The sequence below is a fragment of the Lynx canadensis genome, chromosome B2 (genome assembly GCF_007474595.2).
Source record: "Lynx canadensis isolate LIC74 chromosome B2, mLynCan4.pri.v2, whole genome shotgun sequence".
Lineage (NCBI taxonomy): Eukaryota > Metazoa > Chordata > Mammalia > Carnivora > Felidae > Lynx > Lynx canadensis.
In genome coordinates this window covers 38,625,039-38,644,523 of record NC_044307.1, presented here as the reverse complement: position 1 = coordinate 38,644,523, position 19,485 = coordinate 38,625,039, and the positions used below count along the sequence as shown (strand labels likewise).

Here is a 19,485-nt window from a genome sequence, read left to right as displayed (position 1 = left end):
GTGCTGGTTACATAAGTGCCAGCATAAAAGTCAAGAATTCTGGGGGTCACCACATCTCCCATCCTTCTTCCAATCACGGGACCACTGGGTCCTGCCTTTGGAAGAGGGAACACCCCGAGTCTCACAATTCTAAGGGTGGCAAAGGTTGTGAGAGTTCTCCCTCACGCACTACTGCCATCTTTGTTTCTCTAGATCCTTGCTACCCAATGTGGTCTGGGACTAGTAGCACCATCACCTGAGAAATTTTAGGAAATACAGACTCCCAGGCTCTACCCTAGACCTATGGAATCAGAATCTGAATTTTAACAAGACTCTCAGATGATGCATGTGCAGATTCAAGTATGAGATGTGTTTCTAAATCTCCTAGCTGATGTGAATGCTGCTGGTTATGGGCCACGCTTTGAGTAGCACTATCAAGGGCTATGAATTGGAAATCGCCCCCTGTCCCCACCATAGCAGCAATGAAAAGTTCTTTCTCATTCTCTAAGCTCATTCTCCCCTTATCTGCCTACTACCCCTTCCCCCAGTAAAGATAGGGTCTCCAGTTCCCAAATGTGGAAGACATAGGACTGGGGACATTGCCATATGGGGCCAGCCTAGCCTAGGGCCAGAGATGATATCATCTGAGAAGCCATCAGAGCATGAATGGTGATAATTAGACACCTGAGTCTCCAGAAAGGAATGCAGGCCCTGTGTCCTCTACTGGCCCAGGGAGAAGAGACAGAAGGCAGGAACTTCTGGGGACTGCTGTGCCTGGTGTCACACTATGTGCTACTGTCCCTAATTGGCTTCCCAGGGATACAGATACTCTTTCACATCCACTTGAATCAGACTTAAGCAAGTGCCTACTTATGGTTCTTTCTACTCCACTGCCCAATAGATATGCTGGGCATGATATGGCTAGTCTGATGTCCCTCTTTGAGAGTCTAAATTTAAGTCATCCAGTCATCCTTTCCTGAGGGCTAGCTCTTTTGCTGCCTATTACTTGATCAAATGATGGACCCCCCCCCCCCCAGGCAGTAGACCCCCAGACAGTAGGCTCTGGTGCATTTCGTGTCCCAAAGTTCCTGCCTGGGAACTGGCACAAGGTACAGCCTCCAGCACAGACACAGGCAGCCGGTGCAGATCTGCCTCTGAAAACACCCCCTCAAACCCAGGCAGGCATAGATGATGTACTTACCACCTCAACTGCTCTGAGGCCCCTCCTGAGGTTACCCACCTCCTTCTCCAACTCTGCCAGGCTGTAGGGAGACACAGGAAGGAAGAAGAGCTGAGGATGGGTCAGAGAGATAGCAGTACAAAGCATGATGGCCTTGGAATCAGTAGACCCATGCTCCAGGCCCTGCTTTGGCCACTAACATGTGGCCCTGACAAACCACCTCCCCTCTGTGCTCTGTCTGTGCTTCTACAAAATAACAGTGGTCAAAACTTATGTTCTAAAGATCCTTCCAGATCAGAAATGCTATGCTGAAATTAGAAGGTTTCCAACACATGGCCTCTGGCTTGAATTATTTTTAACACCACCAGCTAATACTTATAAGCTCTTAACATGGTATCTTGCATGCAGTAAGCATTTGATGCATATTAGTCATTTTTCACTGCATTTCTGCTTCTGTTGAGACACTCCTGTCAGTCTATGGCTGTTCAGGTCTGACTTCTTGCCTATATCAGATAACATTGGTGCCACATCCATATCCCCTTGAACCATCCATTTGTAGTGTACAATCCTGACTTCCAATGATGTGAGTGCTTTCTCTGGGGACTGGAGCTCCCTCTGCCTATACATGTGGCCAGAGTTATGACCTGCCCAGAGACCATCAGCCAGTGACTGACAGGAGATGGGGTATAATATCCTAGCTCCCTCACCATTTGGGGTGGGATAAGTAGAGTAAGTATCCTATTCTGTCTCCTAGACTTCTCTGGAGGGATTAAGCTCCAATTGCCCCAGGGGTAACTGGCTTAATAATACTTCCATTATTGGTATTCATCCCATCCCAGGCTCACTTCCCCACTGTGTTTCCTAGGAGCATCTCTGAAATAAGGATTTGAGAGCAAGTAGCCAGGCTTCATTTGGTTCTCCTAAAAGCAGACCCTGAGACACTGCCCATTCCTAGTCAGCCCAGAGCAGCAATGAAAGGAAATTTAGATAAGAGTGTTAAGATCACAGGGAGAAAGAAGCCTTGGAAGGGCCCCTCACTTGACTTTGGCGGCTTCTGGAAGATGCTGTAGCTCTGAGGGCATGTTCAGGATGTCCGGGAAGTGCTTCTCCAGGATCATGATCAGGTAATGGAGCAGAGAGATATTTCTGTGGATAAAAGATCAGGGGTAAAGGAATGAGTGCCAGGAAGAAACTAGATGGGGCCGGGGGTGGGGGGGGGTGGCTGGGAGGTCAGGGACAAAAGGCAAGAAATTTGGGTTGGAAATGGGAGGAGGAGGTGGAGAAAGGCCAAAGTGGTGAGATGGAAGATAAGGAAGCAGATAGAGTCCCACCTGTCAATGCTGGACTTGGTGTCTGCAATCTTGTTGAGGCTGGCCACCCGGAACCCATAGGCACCCCCACGCTGCCCTTTGTTCATGAAGTTGCCAATGGCCAGGACGACCTCTAGCATCCGCATTAGACGCTTGCTGCGGATCAGCTCCCGGGAGGCCAGCAGGATGGCTGGGGGAGGAGGGACAGGTCAGAGTCCTGCAGAGACTGGGCAGCCCCCTTGAACCACGGGATGATGCCACCACAAAGTCCAATCTTCAACTCTCAGAGGGGCAGAGGCTATACCCATACCACAACAGATTGATCTACTCCCCACCTGCCCACTTCCAAGGGAAGCAGGTAAATTTGCCAAAAGCGACTTCAACAAATAGCCCATTCTCAGAATGTGCTAACTCTTAATATATTTAAGACTATCTTTTCTTGTATATGTTTAAAGATTAGTAATATATTCTTTCTATGGTTACACACAAGAATATAATACTTTTACTTTTTTAAACTTAGTGATTAAACTTTTAAATTTCAGCATTTTACATATTATGGGACTGTTTCTGCCGCTTTTGAAATGCTGGAGGTTTTTTAGGGTTGGGGGGATCCCTGTCAAATTATAACATGTCACCAATAATATTCCCATATTTTTGTTCTATATGCTTTGTAGTTGGTGGTGTCTTTGATTTAATACTTTACTTAACATCTTGTTGAATATCATTTGAAATTTTTTCCAACTTTTAGGCATTTTAACAATTTCTCCCCAATTCCTTAAAAGATACATTTCCTAGAAATACAAACTAAGGTTAACAGTAACCAAAACTTCAGTATTTCATTCCAATGTGGATGCTCTAGCCCACCCTCAGCTATTATGCACTTATGGCAGATGTGCAAAACTGGGATACGAATCCTACACTGAAATGTTGGCTACTAGTTACGGAATATGCTTTTTGATTATTAAGTGTGGTGATAGGAACACCAAACCATCACATGATCTTCAGCTTATGCCAAACTGAACATTCCTAAAGATGCTGCTATGGAGATAAAATGAGAACCATCTGACTAAAAGTCTGCAGAAATCCTCAAAAGCAGTTAAAAATAAGTAATTGTAAAAAAGAAGCTGTGGAGATTCCCCAGGACCTCCCAGCTTGTACCCACTTCAGCTTCCTTCCAGGACACTTTCTGTGTCCTGGACACCACCTGGGCCCGCTCCCGCTTCAGGCCTAGCCATCCCACCAGGGCAACCCTAGTATAGAGCACTCTGGGATCCTCAGCCCATATCAGCCACAGCTCCAGCCAGCCAAAGTCACCAGACACGCATAGCCTACACAAGGAATGACCATAAGACCATTCCTTCAAGTTTAAGAGAAGTATCTTTTCTGCCTATTCATAGAAATAAAGACTGAAAGTCAAGCAAAATGGGGAGACAGAGGAATATGCTCCAAACAAAACAAAACAACTCAGAAAAAGAACCAAATGAAATGGAGATAAGCAATATGCCTGATGAAGCGTTTAAGGTAATGATCATAAAGTTGCTCACCAGACTGGAATGAAGAGTGGAAGTACTCAGTAAGAACGTCAACAAAGAGAAAATATGAAAAAAATCAGAGTTGAAGAATATATCTACACTAGTGGGAATAAACATATTAGCAGGTGAAGAGGAACAGAACAACAATTTGGAATACGGAGTAATGGAAAACACCCAAGCTGAACAGCAAAAAGAAAAAGCTTTTAAATGAGGGCAGGTTAAGGGATCTTTTGCATAGCATAAAGTGAACAAATGTTCATATATAGGGGTCTCAGAAAAAGAAAAAAGGGGTGCACAAAACTTACTTGAAGAAATAATAGTTGAAAACTTGCCTAATCTGGAGAAGGAAACAGACATCCAGGTTCAGGAAGCACAGAGAGTTCCAAATAAGATGAACCCATGGAGGTCTACACCGTAACATATAATAACTAAAATGTCAAAAATTAAAGATAGAGAATTTTAAAAGCACCAAGAAAGAAGGAAAATTACATACATGGGAACCCCCTGCCATAAGACTGTCAGATGATTTTTCAGCAGCAACTTTGCAGGCCAGAAGAGAATGGCAGGATATATTCAAAGTGCTGAAAGGAAAAAAAATCTACAACTAAGAATACTTTACCCAGCAAGACCATCACTCAGGATTGAGGGAGAGATAAGAGTTTCCCAGGCAAACAAAAGGTAAAAGAGTTCATCACCACTAAACCATTCTTAGAAGAAATGTTAAAGGGACTTCTTTAAGTAGAAAAGAAAAGGCTTTAATTAGAAGTAAAAAAAAAAAATTATGACTAAAAGATGTAAAATATGACACTATATACATAAAATGTGGAGGGTGGAGCAAAAAAAGTTCTTTTAGAATGTGTTCAAACTTAAGTGAACATTAATTTAATATAGAAATCCATATACTTAGGATGTTATATATGAACCCCATAGTAACTATAAACCCAAAACCTTTAACAGATACACAAAAAATAAAGATAAAGCCAAGCATAACACTAAAGTCACTGATCACAAGGAATGAGAGCAATAGAAGAAACAGAGAAGAACTACAAAAACAACCAGAAAACAATGAACAAAATGGCAATAAGTACATACCTATCAACAATTACTTTAATTGCTAATGGTCTAAATGCTCCAATCAAAAGACATAGAGTGGCATGATGGATTAAAAAGAAAGGCTCATCTATATGCTACCTATAAAAGATTCACTTTAGACCTTAAGACACGTACAGACTAAAAGTGAAAAGATAAAAAAAAAAAAAAAAAGATAGTCCATGCAAATAGAAGGAAAAAAAACAGGGTAGCAATACTTAGACGAAATGACCTTAAAAAACAAAGACTGCAACAAGAGACAAAGGCATTACATAATGATAAAGGGATCAATCCAACAAGATGATATAACAATTGCAAATATCTATGTACCCAACATTGGATCACCTAAACACACATAGCAAATATCAACAGACATAAGGGGGAGAAATTGATAGTAATACAATAATAGCAAGGGACTTTAACATCCCACTTACATCAATGAATAGATAAGTGAGGCAGAAAATCAATAAGGAAACCGTGTCTTTCAATGATACATCATAAATATTGACAGATATATACAGAATATTCTATCCAAAAACAACAGAATACACTTTACAAGTGCACATGATACAGTGCAAAAGTCTCCAGGATAGAACACGTGTTAGGCCACAAAACAGTCTCAAACTCAGGAAGACTGAAATCATACCATGCATCTTTTATGAACACAATGGTATGAAACTAGAAATCAATCGCAAGGAAAAAAACTGGAAAAAACATAAACATGTGAAGGCCAACAACATGTACCAAACAGCCAGTAGATCAATACGAAATGAGATGACATTAAGAAAATAGAAACAAGTGAAAATGAAAACACAATCATCCAAAATCTTTGGGACTCAGCAAAAGCAGTCCAAAGAGGGAAATTTATAGCAATACAGGTCTACCTCAAGAAATAAGAAAAATCTCAATCTAACATTATACCTAAAGAACTAGTGGGGAAAAAAAGCCAAAGGTGAATAGAAGGAAGGAATTGAAAGTCAAAGTAGAAATAAATGAAATCGAGCCTAAAAGAAACAATGGAAAAAATCAATGAAATCAAGAGCTGGTTATTTGAAAAGATAGACAATAAGCCTTTAGCCATATTCATCAAGAAAAAAAAAAAGGAGGCAAAAGTGAATAAAATCAGAAAGGAAAGAGAAGAGACAACAGTCGCTACAGAAATACAAAGGCATATGAGACTACTATGAAAAACTATGTGCCAACAAAAATGGACAACCTAAAATAAATGGATAAATCCCTAGAAACATACAATCTTCCAAAATTGAATCAGAAAGAAATAGAAAATACAAACAGACCAACTACTACTAATAAAACTGCATAAATAATCCAAAAACTCCTCAACAAACAAAAGCCCAGGAGCAGATAGATTTACAGGTGAATTCTACTAACCATTTAAAAAAGGGTTAATACCTATTCTCAAGTTACTTCATAAAGTAGAATAGAGAGGAAAGCTTCCAAATACATTCTATGAAGACAGAATTATTCTGATACCAAAACCAAAGACACTACAGAATAAACAACCCAAAACCTACAGGCCAATATCCCTGATGAACATAGACGCAAAACTTCTCAACAAAATAATAGCAAACTGTGATGATTTTTTTAATGTATCATTGAATGCAATCAAGTGGGATTCGTTTCAGAGATGCAAGGATGGTTCAATATTTGCAAATCAACATGATACCTCACATCAGCAAGAGAAAGGATAAAAATCATAGGACCATTTCAATACATGCAGAAAAAGCATTTGACAAAATTCAACATCTGTTCTTGATAAAACTCTCAACCAAGTAGATTTAGAGGGAACATGCCTGAACACAATAAATATCATGAAAAACCCACAACTATCATCATACTCAGTGGTGAAAAACAAAGTTTTTCCTTTAAGATCAAGAACAGACAAGGATGTCCACTCTCAATACTTTTATTCAACATAGTAGTGGAAGTCCTAATCACTGCAATCAGACAAGAAAGAAGAGGTAACCAAATTGATAAGGAAGAAGTTAAACTGTCACTACTTGCAGATGACATGACACTATACAGAGAAACCCTAAAGACTACAATAAAATTCTATTAGAGTAAATGAATTCAGTAAAGGCTCAGGATACAAAATACACAGAAGTTGGTTGCTTTTCTATACACTAACAATGAAGCAGAAAGAAAAATTAAGAAAATAATTCCATTTATAATTGTACCAAAAAGAATAAAATACCGAGGAATAAACTCTGAAAATTAGAAAACACTGATGAAAGAAATTGAAAATAAAATCAATGGGAAGATATTCCACACTCAAGGATTAGAAGAATTAAAATTATTAAAATTTCCATACTACCCAAAGCAATATACAGATTGCCCCTATGAAAATACCATCAGCATTTTTCACAGAACTAGAATGAATAACCCTAAAATTTGAATGGAACCACAAAAGACCCCAAATAGCCAAAACAATCTTGAGAAGAACATAGATGGAAATATCAGATACCCAGATTTCAAAATATACTCTAAAACTGTAGTAATCAATGGTACTGGCACATAGTTTATAGATGGCCATTATAGATGGCCATTAATAGATGACCATTATATAGTCAATTAATCAATGACAAAGGAGGCAAGAATTTACAATGGGGAGAAGAAAGTTTCTTCAATAAATGGTTCTGGAGAAGCTGGATGACTTCCTTACACCATACACAAAAATAAACTCAAAATGGATTAAAGACCTAAATATGAGAGCTGAAACCATAAAACTCCTAGAAGAAAACATGGGCAGTAATCTCTTTGACACTGACCTTAGCAATATTTTTCTCTACATATGTCTCCTCGGGCCAGGGAAACAAAAGCAAAAATAAACTACTGGGACAACACCAAAATAAAAAGCTTTTGCACAGCAAAAGAAACCAATAAAACAACTGGGCAACCTACTGAATGGGAGAAGATATTTGCAAATGATCTGATAAGGGGTTAATATCCAAAATACATAAAGAACTTATATAACTCAACACCAACAAAACCCAAACAATCTAATTTAAAAATGGGCAGAGGAGCTGACTAGACATTTTTCCAAAGAAGACATACAGATAGCCAACAGACACATGAAAAACATGCTTAACATCAGTGATCATCAGGGAAGTGCAAATCAAAACCACAGTGAGGGATAACCTCACACCTCTCAGAGTGGCTAGAATCAAAAACACAAGAGATAGCAGTGTTGATGAGGAACTGGAAAAAAAAAAAAAAAGGGAACTCTTGTGCACTGTTGGTAGAATGGAAATTGCTGCAGCCACTGCGGAAAACAGTATGGAGGTCCTTCAAAAACTAAAAATAGAAACACCACATGATCCAATAATTCCACTGCTGTGTATTTACCCAAAGAAAATGAAACATGAATTCAAAAAGATATCTGTGCCCCTATGTTTACTGCAACATTATTTACAACAGCCAAGATATGGAAGTAACCTGTTTCTACTGATGGATGAATGGATAAAGAAGATATGGTTGTGCAAAAGCTTTTTATTTTGGTGTAGTCGCAAGGTTTATTTTTGCTTTTGATCCCCTCGTCCAAGAAGATCTATGCAGAAAAATGTTGCTAAGATTGATGTCAAAGACATTACTGCCTAAGTTTTCTTCTAGGACTTTTATGGTGTCAGGTTTCACATTTAAGTCTTTAATATATTTTGAGTTTATTTTTGTGTATGGTGTAAGAAAGTGGCTAAGTTTCATTCTTTTGCATGTAGCTGTCCAGTTTTTCCAGCACCATTTGTTGAAGAGATTATCTTTTCTCCATTGTATATTCTTGCCCCCCTTGTGTAGGTTAATTGACCATACAAGTATAGATTTATTTCTGGGCTCTCTATTCTGTTCCATTGATCTACGTGTCTGTTTATGTGTCAGTACCATACAACAAAGGAAAAAAAGAGACCAAAAAAAAAAAAAAAAAAAAAACCCTCTTAAATATAGAGAACAAAAGGTGGGTGGGGGAACGGGTGAAATAGGTGAAGGGGATTAATAGTATACTTATTATAATGAGCATTATGAATGTACATAATTATAGAATTATTGAATCCCTATATTGTACACCTAAAACTTAATATAATACTGTATGTTAATTATACTGGAATTTAAAAAATAAAAATATATACAATTGTGAATCTTAAGTATATACACTTGTACACCTTAAATATACACAATTTTTGTTAATCATACCTCAATAAAGCTGGGGAAAATTCTCAAAACACCAACAAAGAAAGAAGATACACACAATGGAATATTATTCAGCCATAAAAAAGAATGAGATCTTAGCATTTGTGACAACATGGATGGACCTAAAGGTATTATGCTAAGTGAAATAAGTTAGAGAAAGACAAATACCATGTAATTTTACTTATATGTAGAATCTAAAAAATACACAAAAACCAGACACAGACCCATAAATACAGAGAACTGATGGCTGCCAGAAGGGAGAAGGGTAGGGGGTTAGGCAAAGTGGGTGAAGGGAAATGGTACATACAGGCTTCCTGTAATGGAATAAATCGTGGAGATAAAATGTACAGCATAGTGTATATAGCCAATGGTATAATAGCATTACACAGTGTAGCTACACTTGTCCAACCTCTATTGTACATCTGAAACTAATGTAACGTGTGTCAACTATACTTTATGTGCACACACATCATGAAGTTAGCAACAAAAGTATAAATTGAAAAAAAAAGCTATAAAAGTGAATACTAAGGTTTGTCAGTAGCTTCTAGCTTTGAACATGTTCATATTCTATGACCTAATAGCAGCATTACTCTTGATGGGTATTAGAGTGGTTTCTAGTTGTTTTTTTTTTTTTTTAATTCTTAACAAATAGACTGGTTAAACAAATTATGATATTCATACAATGGAATAAAATGCAGCACTGAAAATGAATAACTCACTGCTACATGTAACAACAGAGTAACTTACAACCACAGTGCTGAGCAAAAGAGACCAGCATAAAATTATTCACATTATATTATACCATCCACCTAAAGTTAAGAAAGATAAAACCTTTAGAGAAGACAGCGTAATGGTTGTAGGGGGTAATGTTTGGGAGGGCGACATGAGGCAGGGCTGTTTGGGGCTGGCAACATTCCATTTCTCAACACGGATGTTGATTTCACAGGTTACTTCATTTTATGATAATTCATCAAGTCAGACTCTTATGATTTGTGTACTTTTCTGTATCCATATTTGAATAAAAAGTTTACTTTAAAAAACTACTTATAAAAGTTTTTAGCAATTTATATTGGTTGGGATAGTTTTCCTAGGGCTGATACACTATTTGAGAAATTTGCAAAGGAATTCTAAAAATGCTAAAATGTTGGCAAAACAGAAATTGACAAGAGTTCAAAGAAAATCAGTGTAAATGAGGAAACATCCATTGCAATGCAGACATTTTAGATATATTCATAAGAATAATATATTCGTGACTATATTCATAAGAATGTTTACATTTGAAACCATATTCATCTTGACTATATTCAGTAAATGTATTCAAAATGAGAATCGGTAACTTTGGTATATTCAGCAATGAACATATTCATAAGAATACATTCAAGAAAAGTATGTTTCATGAATATATTCATAGAAGAATTGGTAAATCTGTCAAATTTGGTGAATTGGCTTTTGGCAAATTGACCCAGAGGCCTTGTTGGGAAGTGGTGGGTAGGGTGTCAATAGCTCATCACCAGCTGGGATTGGCCAAATCTTAGCTTTTCCAGGAATACTTCCTAGAACTGGAAGGAAAAATATGAATCCCAACTCCTGCACAATCCTCTTGTCTCCATTCCTAGTGAAGCCACTGACCTGATTCTGTAAGCTACAACTTCAGCCACCTCTTCCCAACTCTCAGGGAAGAGACCTCCAGACCATTCTAGAATAGCAGCCATTGCTATCACAGAGCGATTATTACCTTTGCCAGCAGGTTTTGCCATCCAAAACATGTCTTACTCAGCTTGGCTTAATATTAAAGGGAGACTCTCCTGAGCATTCAATGACTAACTCTTAGGAGTGGGCTCTGAGATTATCTGAGATTAACCCTACCCAGTGGCTAAATAACTCTGGTTCCACAAGTCCAAACGGTAATTGCTCACATTTGCTCCACTGACCCAAGACACACAAATGGTTGAGCATAGGTCTTGGACTGATTCCCTTATCTGTGCCTCATGCCCCAAAGGCAGTCTGCAGCAGGACAAAGAAGGCAGTCTGAAGGTAAGGATTTACTCATCACCAGGGCAGGAGGGACTGCCAGACCTTAGACCTACAGAATCACTGCTGATCTCAATCCTTCTCCCTCAGAATGATTATTTATGATTACAGCCAGCCTGCAGTTCCCTTGTGTGTGTGAATGCACACGTGTGTGTGTGTGTGTGTGTGTGTGTGTGTATGGTAGGGGGCAGATTGCAGAAGGTCTATGCCTCTAGCTCTGTCACACCCACCTACCCCCACCCCCAAACATCCCTGACGCAGCTCCAGGAAAGGCCATTCTCTGGACTCGGCATCATCAGGGGAATGCTTGCCAGCCTTGGTGTCCAGCAGAGGGGGCCCATGCTCTCTCTGCTCTGCCCCAGCCTGCCCCACCCCCCCCCCCCTCAGCATCCTGGACTCAGGCTCTCCTGTTCCACTCTGCTGTCCTGTCCTTCCCCCAGGTAGGCCTCACAGCCTCACCTGCTTCTCCACTGGTGGGTCTGCATGGGCCATCCTGACTTTTTTCCCCAAACTCTCTGCCCCTCCCCGTCCCCCCCTCCTTCCCGCCACAATCCTCTGCCATTGTCTGTGAAGTACTACCCAGCAAGAGTGAAGATGAATTCTGAAGAACATCTGTGTTCCAATCCTGGCTCCACCACTCACTGGTAACATGGCCTCAGACAGCATGTCCCCATTTTAGACATGAGAGAATGGATGTACCCATAGTGATTGTGAGGACCAATGAAGCCATCCACAAGGAATGTTTCATGCAATGCATGCTACATGGTTCCCATTGAATTACAAAGTGCCCATCTGGAAAAAGCCTGTGTAGGGGGGATTCCCTAACCTAGAAAACCTAGATGCCTCCAAGGGTTACCCAACCAGTTTCCTACTTTTCTGAACAGGGCACGCTTAAAATAATGTGCCAGAGGTCTTCTATGAACCTAGTAGCTCTCGAGGAGGGTAAAGACTGATGAGCTCAATACATGCCAGGCCCTGTTCTAGGTGCTTGCTATTATCATTGGTCAGCATTTCTGGCCCAGCTGGCGCAGATATCAACAGATCCCTCACCTTGGAGAGTTTGCAGGCTGAGGCACAGGAAATGTGTCGCATGTCTGGCACATGTGCTGATATAAACAAGCGCATATATTTACAGTAACCGTAGTTTTAAATTTTGTCCTTGGCTTTGGGTTTTTTTGGTGGGGGGAAGGGGCAGATTGAAAATGAGAAAGTTTTCCTCAGTCCCAGTTCACGGATTCCTGCCCATTGGCCCTCCCAGATGCCTCTCCACTCTAGGCCTCCCCATGCCCTCAAACATACCTTCCACTTTGGGTTTGGCCTCAGCCAGACGCTCCTGGAACTTCTTTTTGAAGAACAGGGCCTGTAGTCGCTGCTGGTAGTGGTCGATCCTGTGGATGGGGCGAGCCACATCATGAGGCAGCCCCTCCAGCTCCAGGAGCCAGATCCAGACCCTCTTTTGCCTGTGCACCCCCAACGCCCCCCCTCCATGCCCACTGCCCTGACCTGCTCATTTCATAGAGGAAGCGGTCAGCCCGGGCCATCCGCTCGATCTCATGCTTGTGCTCCTCGAGGAGGTCAATGTCGCTCTTCTCTGGGATGAACTTGAGGAGCTGCAAAGAGCAGATGGAGGTCACACAGGAAACTGCTGAGAAACTAATATGAGGGTGCTATGCGTGGATGCCCATACACTGCCCAGGCTCAAGATGGGGAGGGGTCCTTAAAAGAGAGAGGCATCTTCATATGGTAGGTTTACGCTTCATCTGCCCAAAGGGGACCACAGGACACCCAGCTCTAGACTTTTCTTTTTTCACTTTTTAAAACTGAGATGTAATTTATATAAAGTACACTATTCTTAAGTACACAGCTCAATGATTTTTTTCTTTTAAACCCAAGTTTATTGAGGTATAATTTACATAAAATGCATCTATCTTAAATGTTCAGTTCAATGAATTTTGACAAAACCACCCACTGAACTGCCATCTAGATTAAGATACAGAAGATTTCCATCCCCCAGAAAGTTCTTTCGTATCACTTCAGTAAGCCACACCTCCACCTTATAGCCTCTCAACTGAATTCTATCACCTTAGATTACATTTACCTAGTCTTGAACTTCGTATAAATGGACTCATGCTATGTGTTTTCTTTGGTGTCTGGCTTCATTTGCATAACACAATGTCTGAGACTCATCCATGCTGTAAGTATTGGTAGTTTGCTTTTTATACGTGTTGGACAGTATTCTATTATAGGAATATACCACAGTATATTTATGCAATTTCTCATTGATGGACAGTTGGATTGTAGACAGCTTGGGGGTTTCATGAATAAAAGTGTTATAAATATTCTTGCGTCTATCTCGTAGAGTCAATGTTTGCACTCATTTCTCTGCATCTAGCCACAGGATTGCTGGGCAGTAGGATAGATTTAGCCTTTGCATGGACTGCCAAATTGTTCCCCAAATTATTGTAGCCAGTGGGAATCCCAGTCGCTTCACATCCTTGTCAACATTTGGCATTGTCAGTATCTTTTCAATTTTAGCTATTCCAGTAGGGGGGTGTGGTGCTGCCTCACTGTGGTTTACTGTGTTTCTTGGATGCCTACAACTGTTGAGCCACTCGGAAATTCTCTTTCATTGAAGTACCTGTTCAAGTCTTCTGCTCATTTTCAAGTGGAGCTGTTTGTTATTTTCTCACTGATCGGTAGAGTTCTTTATTCTGAATATGAGATCTTTGCTAGATGTCCATAAAGCAAATGTCTTCTAAGGTCTGGCTTGTCTTTTCCCTCTAGCAATGGTGCCTTTTGATGAACAGAGTTCTTCATTCTAACGAGGTCCAACTGATGGTGGTTTTGTTTGGTGCTTTCTAGGTTTCTTTTGAAGGACCCAATAAATTGAGGTAGAAGAGATTTGGGGAAGATATGACTATAGGTCACTCTGACTTTGTCTTGGGCCCAGGGGGGATCATACCTCATATCTCCTTTCAGGGCCTCAGTCCGCTAGAAAAGATGCTGCCTTTCCTGGCCTCCTCTCAGAAAGGCTGGTCTAGGGAGTGTCTATAAACCTCCCCCCAATCCTCCGTCCTCCAGCCTGATTTCCCCTTTAACTAAAAGCGTTGGCCTCTCTGGGGGCCAGCTGCCCCCTAGTTTCAGCTCCCATCCCCTCCCCACTAGAGGCCTCACCTGCTCCAGCATGTCCTTTGCGAGGTCCTCCTGCTCGTCCATCTTCAAGACGGCCTGCCGGATCTCTTCGTTAGAAAGCTTCAGCCTGAAGGGAAACCCTGCCCCTTGAGAAGCCTGGCCGGGCCCCTCTGCTCAGGGCAGACCCCAGCCCTTCTCCTCTCCTGCTCTCTCTCTCTCCCTCATGTCAACATGGGAGTATATTCCACAGTGCTCCCTCTTTACCACCTTTGCAAAGCCTTCTCTAACTAAACTGATATGGTTCACTCTATAAACTCAATAATGATATGTTTTAGTCAAAGCATAGACTTGAGTCTTGCTTCAGTGTCTGTCATAAGTGATAGGGACATTTGGGAGTAAAAGGGGCCATCTTTAGTGTAGACAGAGAGACAGGAAAAAAAGGTTTCTGATCCTTCTCCTTCCTAAAATATCTAGTGCATCTCCATGGGAGGATGGGAATATCAGCAGGCCACAAAGGGGGCTGTTTCCTGCTTCCTTCAGTGTCGGAAGACAGAAGAGCCCTCAGTCTTCTGACAGCGCCTCAGCTCCCACACAGCTGCTCCCATATGTCTTGCTGTCTGGGTGAGGGACAAGCCACCCCCCTCCACACACACACACACACACACACACACACACACAGAGAGAGAGAGCCCTTCCCTATCCTTCCAGATGCATACCATTGGGAATCCTGGGGATAGAGAACTCTCCTCCACCATCAAGAGGGAGAAACTGAGGCCTGGGGTCTATGAGAAGAAAGGGGGATGGATGCCCTAGAGATGGCTGGGGCAGGGCTAAGAATAGTATGGGAGGCAGTGCCCTCTGACCCTGGCTCAGGCAGGAGGCCCCGCACAGAAGCTGTGCTGTTAGTGCAGATACTGCCTTGTTTGTTCTGTAGCCACGGGAAATGCTTGGGGGCTGAGATCATGCTGCTCTGTGGCCTAAGCCTAGCGGGGCCCTCCATGGGCTTAGAGCAACTCTGCTGCCAGATGCTGACCAGGGACAGTTTCCTGTCTTCAGAGCCCCACACTGCTGCAGAACATGAGCTCCCAAAGGCTCCCTAGAACCCTCCCAGGGAGGGTTCTAGATCAGTGGTCCCCTACCATTCCCAGGGGACTGCGGGGGGCAAGGGGAGCGCAGAGACTGCTGTCACACCATTCCTCTGTCGCTCCTGTCCCCAGGCATTCAGTTCCACTGTCGGCTTTTGCTCTAGCCCTCTCAAGGCCCTGCCTCCTGGGGTCTCATCCCTCCCACCAAGGGCTGAACAGGCTATGCAAGCACATACTTAGAGAGAAGGATGATGCAGTTCTGTGCCCGCCGGCCGTCAATGACCGACAACTCTTTGACCTTGCGGGAGGCCAGGTAGATGTCCTCTGTGGAGCCCAGCTCTTTCTGAAACCGACAAGCCAAGTAGAAAGGTTGAGGTATGTATGTTCCCCAATCCTTGCCTTGCCCACCCCCGGGAACCACTCCCACACCAACCAGGGGATACTCCTGGTGTGAAGGGAAGAAAAATGGAAAGAAAAAGACAGGAGAGAGAGACAAGGGTAGTTAATAATCAAGTAGACTGGGACTTTACCATGGGTTAGAATGGGTTGGGGGCAATGAAGACCCCCCTCCTTTTTAGAGATTGCCCTCTCTGGCAAACTAGAGCCCAGACGGACCCCTACGGCTTTGGGCAATGTGATATGATCCACAGCATCCCAGAGAATCAGCCCTACTCTACCACCCCACCCAGACAGTTTCCCCAAGCTTATGATGAGAAGCTGGTTCCAAGTTCCCATCAGGCCACAGTTCCTAGACTCCTGAAGACTTCAAGCACAGCCCAGTGTGCCCAGAGTAGAGGATGTTTCGAGTTCACAGGTGGGGAAACTGAGGCAGAATCCCATGAAGAATTCTCTTCACTGGAGTTCCAGCAGGCAGACTCACCCCAAAACAGATTCCCTTCCTTCTCTTGGGCCCTTGGTGACGTAGATAGGAAACTAGTTCTTATTCTGGGAGGTTGTTCCAAGCACATGCTTCATGTTGTATAATTCCAAGGGCCCCCACTCACATCTTTATCTTTGTGAATTGTGGCTTTGGGATTGTACAGTGCCCAGCCTGTGCAGTCTTCAGGATAGCCTCGCCTTGGGCCAGGTGGGTAATACAATAGACCTGGAAGTTTTCTCCTTACTACAGTAGACATTCACCTCCATTGTTGGTAGGAATCTGCTTGAATTACTTCCCTCCCCTACATTTCTGCTTTCTCTTTGGGGGCCCTTTCCCATGTTTCCCTGTTGGGATGGGTAATAAAGGTAGAAGGTAGAATGAATAAGCCCTCTGTTTGGGCCAGTACAGGCCAGCAGCCCAGGACAGTGGTTAGAAGTTAGAGTGTCCAGAGCCCCAAGAGTGACTCACCTGCTGAGGATTAGTTATCAGCTCCTAGGCAGGTAGCAGCCACAGCCAACAGAGAATTAAACATGCACAATGTTAGCCAAGAGGTTCAGGGACCCAGGGACAGTAGGAGAGACATGGGAACCCCTCAGCATCCACTCCGTCCTCCCAATCCCAAGGTGACCCATATGGCTGGAGATAGAGACTGGCAAATAGCTGTGGACAGGAGGTGATTCTAGCAGACATGCACTCACAGAGAAGCCACAAAGTGGGGAGCAGGTCTCCTGCCTGCTCTGGGCCCAGTGGCACCACCACTCCCTAGTCGGGCCAGGCCAAGCTCTCAAGCTCCCCAACCCAGGCCTTGGCTGCTATTTTTCCCTCTCCTCTGCTGGGACATTGCCCAGAGGGCAGAAAGCATTCCTCCACTGCTGGATGACTTCATCTTTCTAAACAGGAGAGGAGATACAACCAGAAGGGGCAAGAAACATGTGAAAGTTGTATTCATTGAGGCAGAGGAAAGCAGGTGTCCCTGAATTTTGCCTCTTGCCCTTTGTCTGTCTTTTGATCTCTAAGGGAGCTGAGGGGACATGGCCCACACCCGGTTCTCCCTTACTGACCCTGATGGAGTTTAAGTCACTAATTCAGGACCTGCATAAGACACAGAGGGAAGACCCCACAGCTCATAGGACCTCCTTCCCCAACAAGCCCATGCATCCTGGACCCCAAGACAGGGAAAGGAGGCCACTAGGGACCAGGGCCATGCATCCTCTGGGATCTCTCCAGCTCTGCTGCTGTGAATTCACCCCAAGTCTGAGCAACCACCAAGTGACAATTCACCCCAAGTCTGGGCAACCTCTGGGTGAGGTCAGTCCTGAAATAGGGGATTCAGAGAAGAAACAGAAGACAACTCTTCTCCAGTCACCAAACTGGGAGGCCCCAGACGCAGGTTGTTTCTAATTCCCATAGTCTCTCTCTCTCCCCACTGGTCCCCATCCTAGCCTGACCTCAGGGGCCCTGGAAACCGGATGGGCCAGGATGGAATCCTGGACACCAGGAAGACTCTCCAGTTAGGGGGAGTTGTGTGATTGACCATGCCTGATACACCCCTTGCACATGCTCCCTCTGTTCCACTCAGGAGCACCAATCCACAAGTGCTCAGAGGAACCCCTTCCCCCTCCTGCTAAGCCACAGCTGCTGCCTGAGGCCATGCCAGCCTGATATGGGTAGGGGCTAAAAATTCTGCCTGGAATTAGGGTAAAGAATCAGATGCCTTGAGCACATACATTTAAATTAAATACCAACTATCTGGTTTTTCCAGAACCCCAAGTCAAGGCCAGAGCCCCACCCCTACTCCATCCCTTTGGCTAGGCCCCTAAGAGGAGTCTTGTGTGCCCTCAGGAAGGGTTGTCCACAGGTCTGAACTTGGCAGAAAGCACTGGGGAGCCCGGCCACAACATGCAGCTGCTCCCCAGGGCCCAGGAGGGCACAGATCCCACTCGCTGGCACCTGGGGTGTCCTCAGGGCTGGCACCCTGGGCTCAGCAGAGGAGACAGGAGAAAGTGGCACAGCACAGAGAGGCAACAACCTTCAAAGGGAGGCCAGAGAGAACACACTCTAAAGCCTTGAGGCTGGGAATATCCAAACTGGGCTTGGGGGAAGGGCCCCCAGATGTGCCAGCTACAGTGCAGATTCCTGGGCCCAGACACACCTCCTGACTCACATTCCTGTGAGGACAAGGTCTGAGAACTGGCACTGCCTCAGGGATGCTCTGCATTCATCCACCCTCCCACCCTCTTACTGCTGCTAGAAGAGCAGGCGGACTGACCAGCCATCTGTAAGCAGTGTCTGCAGGGCTCCTCCAGCCCTGCCCAGACCCACCCTAACCCCCTAATGTGACCTGGAGAAGCTCCATCTTCCTTGAAACACTGACACCCGTGGCTAACTGACTCGTGGGGGTGGGTGTTGGGAGAGTACGGTGGAGAAAATGATTTGAAAGTTATCATGCCTGCTACGTATAGTGTCTAGATCCTGGGGCCAAAGAAAGAACAGGGGTCAAAAGTGGTCAGGGCCTGTGACTCCATCTCCAGTGCTCCAAGATGAAAGAGAGAAACAGACAAAATATGATTCCAGCACTTGATGTGTAAATACACACAACTGTGTGTCAGAACTGTAATACAATGGGATGTTTCTCCCTGCTGGACTTCACACCTCTAATTCGGATCCATGTCCCCCAGCAAAGAATGGTACCTAATCAGGAGTAAAATCATTCAGTATACATGAGAGGAAGGGAGGGAGAGAGGAGGGGTCGAGGGTTGGGTTCAAGAGGCATAGGTGAAGTCAAGACTGGAAGGCTAGACCCAAGCAGCTGAGGGGGCAGGGCAGGGTCTTACCTGGTGCCTCTGATAAGCTGAAAACATTTTTTCAAAGTCCTCTAGATCCAGAATCCGAAATACCCGCATGTCATCAACCTCATTCCATACGGTGCCAGGGACACGTTCCTAAGATTCAGCACAGGGAGAAGACCCAGTGGTTGACTCAACTCCTTCATTATGAAGAGGTCCAATGTCTCCCTAACCCTCCCTGTTCCCAGCTGCACAAAATACAATAGCCAGGCTTTCGGGCCTTC

The 19,485-nt window shown here is 43.6% G+C and overlaps 1 protein-coding gene across 6 annotated transcripts in view; it reads right to left on the bottom strand.

Moving 5' to 3' along the window:
- The window catches only part of DAAM2 (dishevelled associated activator of morphogenesis 2), a 119,854-nt gene that overhangs the window by 4,897 nt on the left and 95,472 nt on the right, over window positions 1-19,485 (bottom strand). For 5 of the 6 annotated variants that reach the window (XM_030315434.1, XM_030315432.1, XM_030315433.1 and 2 more), the window contains 9 exons: window positions 19,250-19,357; window positions 16,884-16,907; window positions 15,772-15,878; window positions 14,493-14,577; window positions 12,822-12,928; window positions 12,618-12,706; window positions 2,491-2,659; window positions 2,198-2,305; window positions 1,181-1,241 (listed from right to left, as the gene is read on the bottom strand). In XM_030315434.1, the coding sequence (XP_030171294.1) occupies window positions 1,181-1,241; window positions 2,198-2,305; window positions 2,491-2,659; window positions 12,618-12,706; window positions 12,822-12,928; window positions 14,493-14,577; window positions 15,772-15,878; window positions 16,884-16,907; window positions 19,250-19,357 (858 nt within the window). The remainder of the gene's footprint in view (window positions 1-1,180; window positions 1,242-2,197; window positions 2,306-2,490; window positions 2,660-12,617; window positions 12,707-12,821; window positions 12,929-14,492; window positions 14,578-15,771; window positions 15,879-16,883; window positions 16,908-19,249; window positions 19,358-19,485) is intronic. The other variant, XM_030315437.1, reaches the window with a different exon arrangement.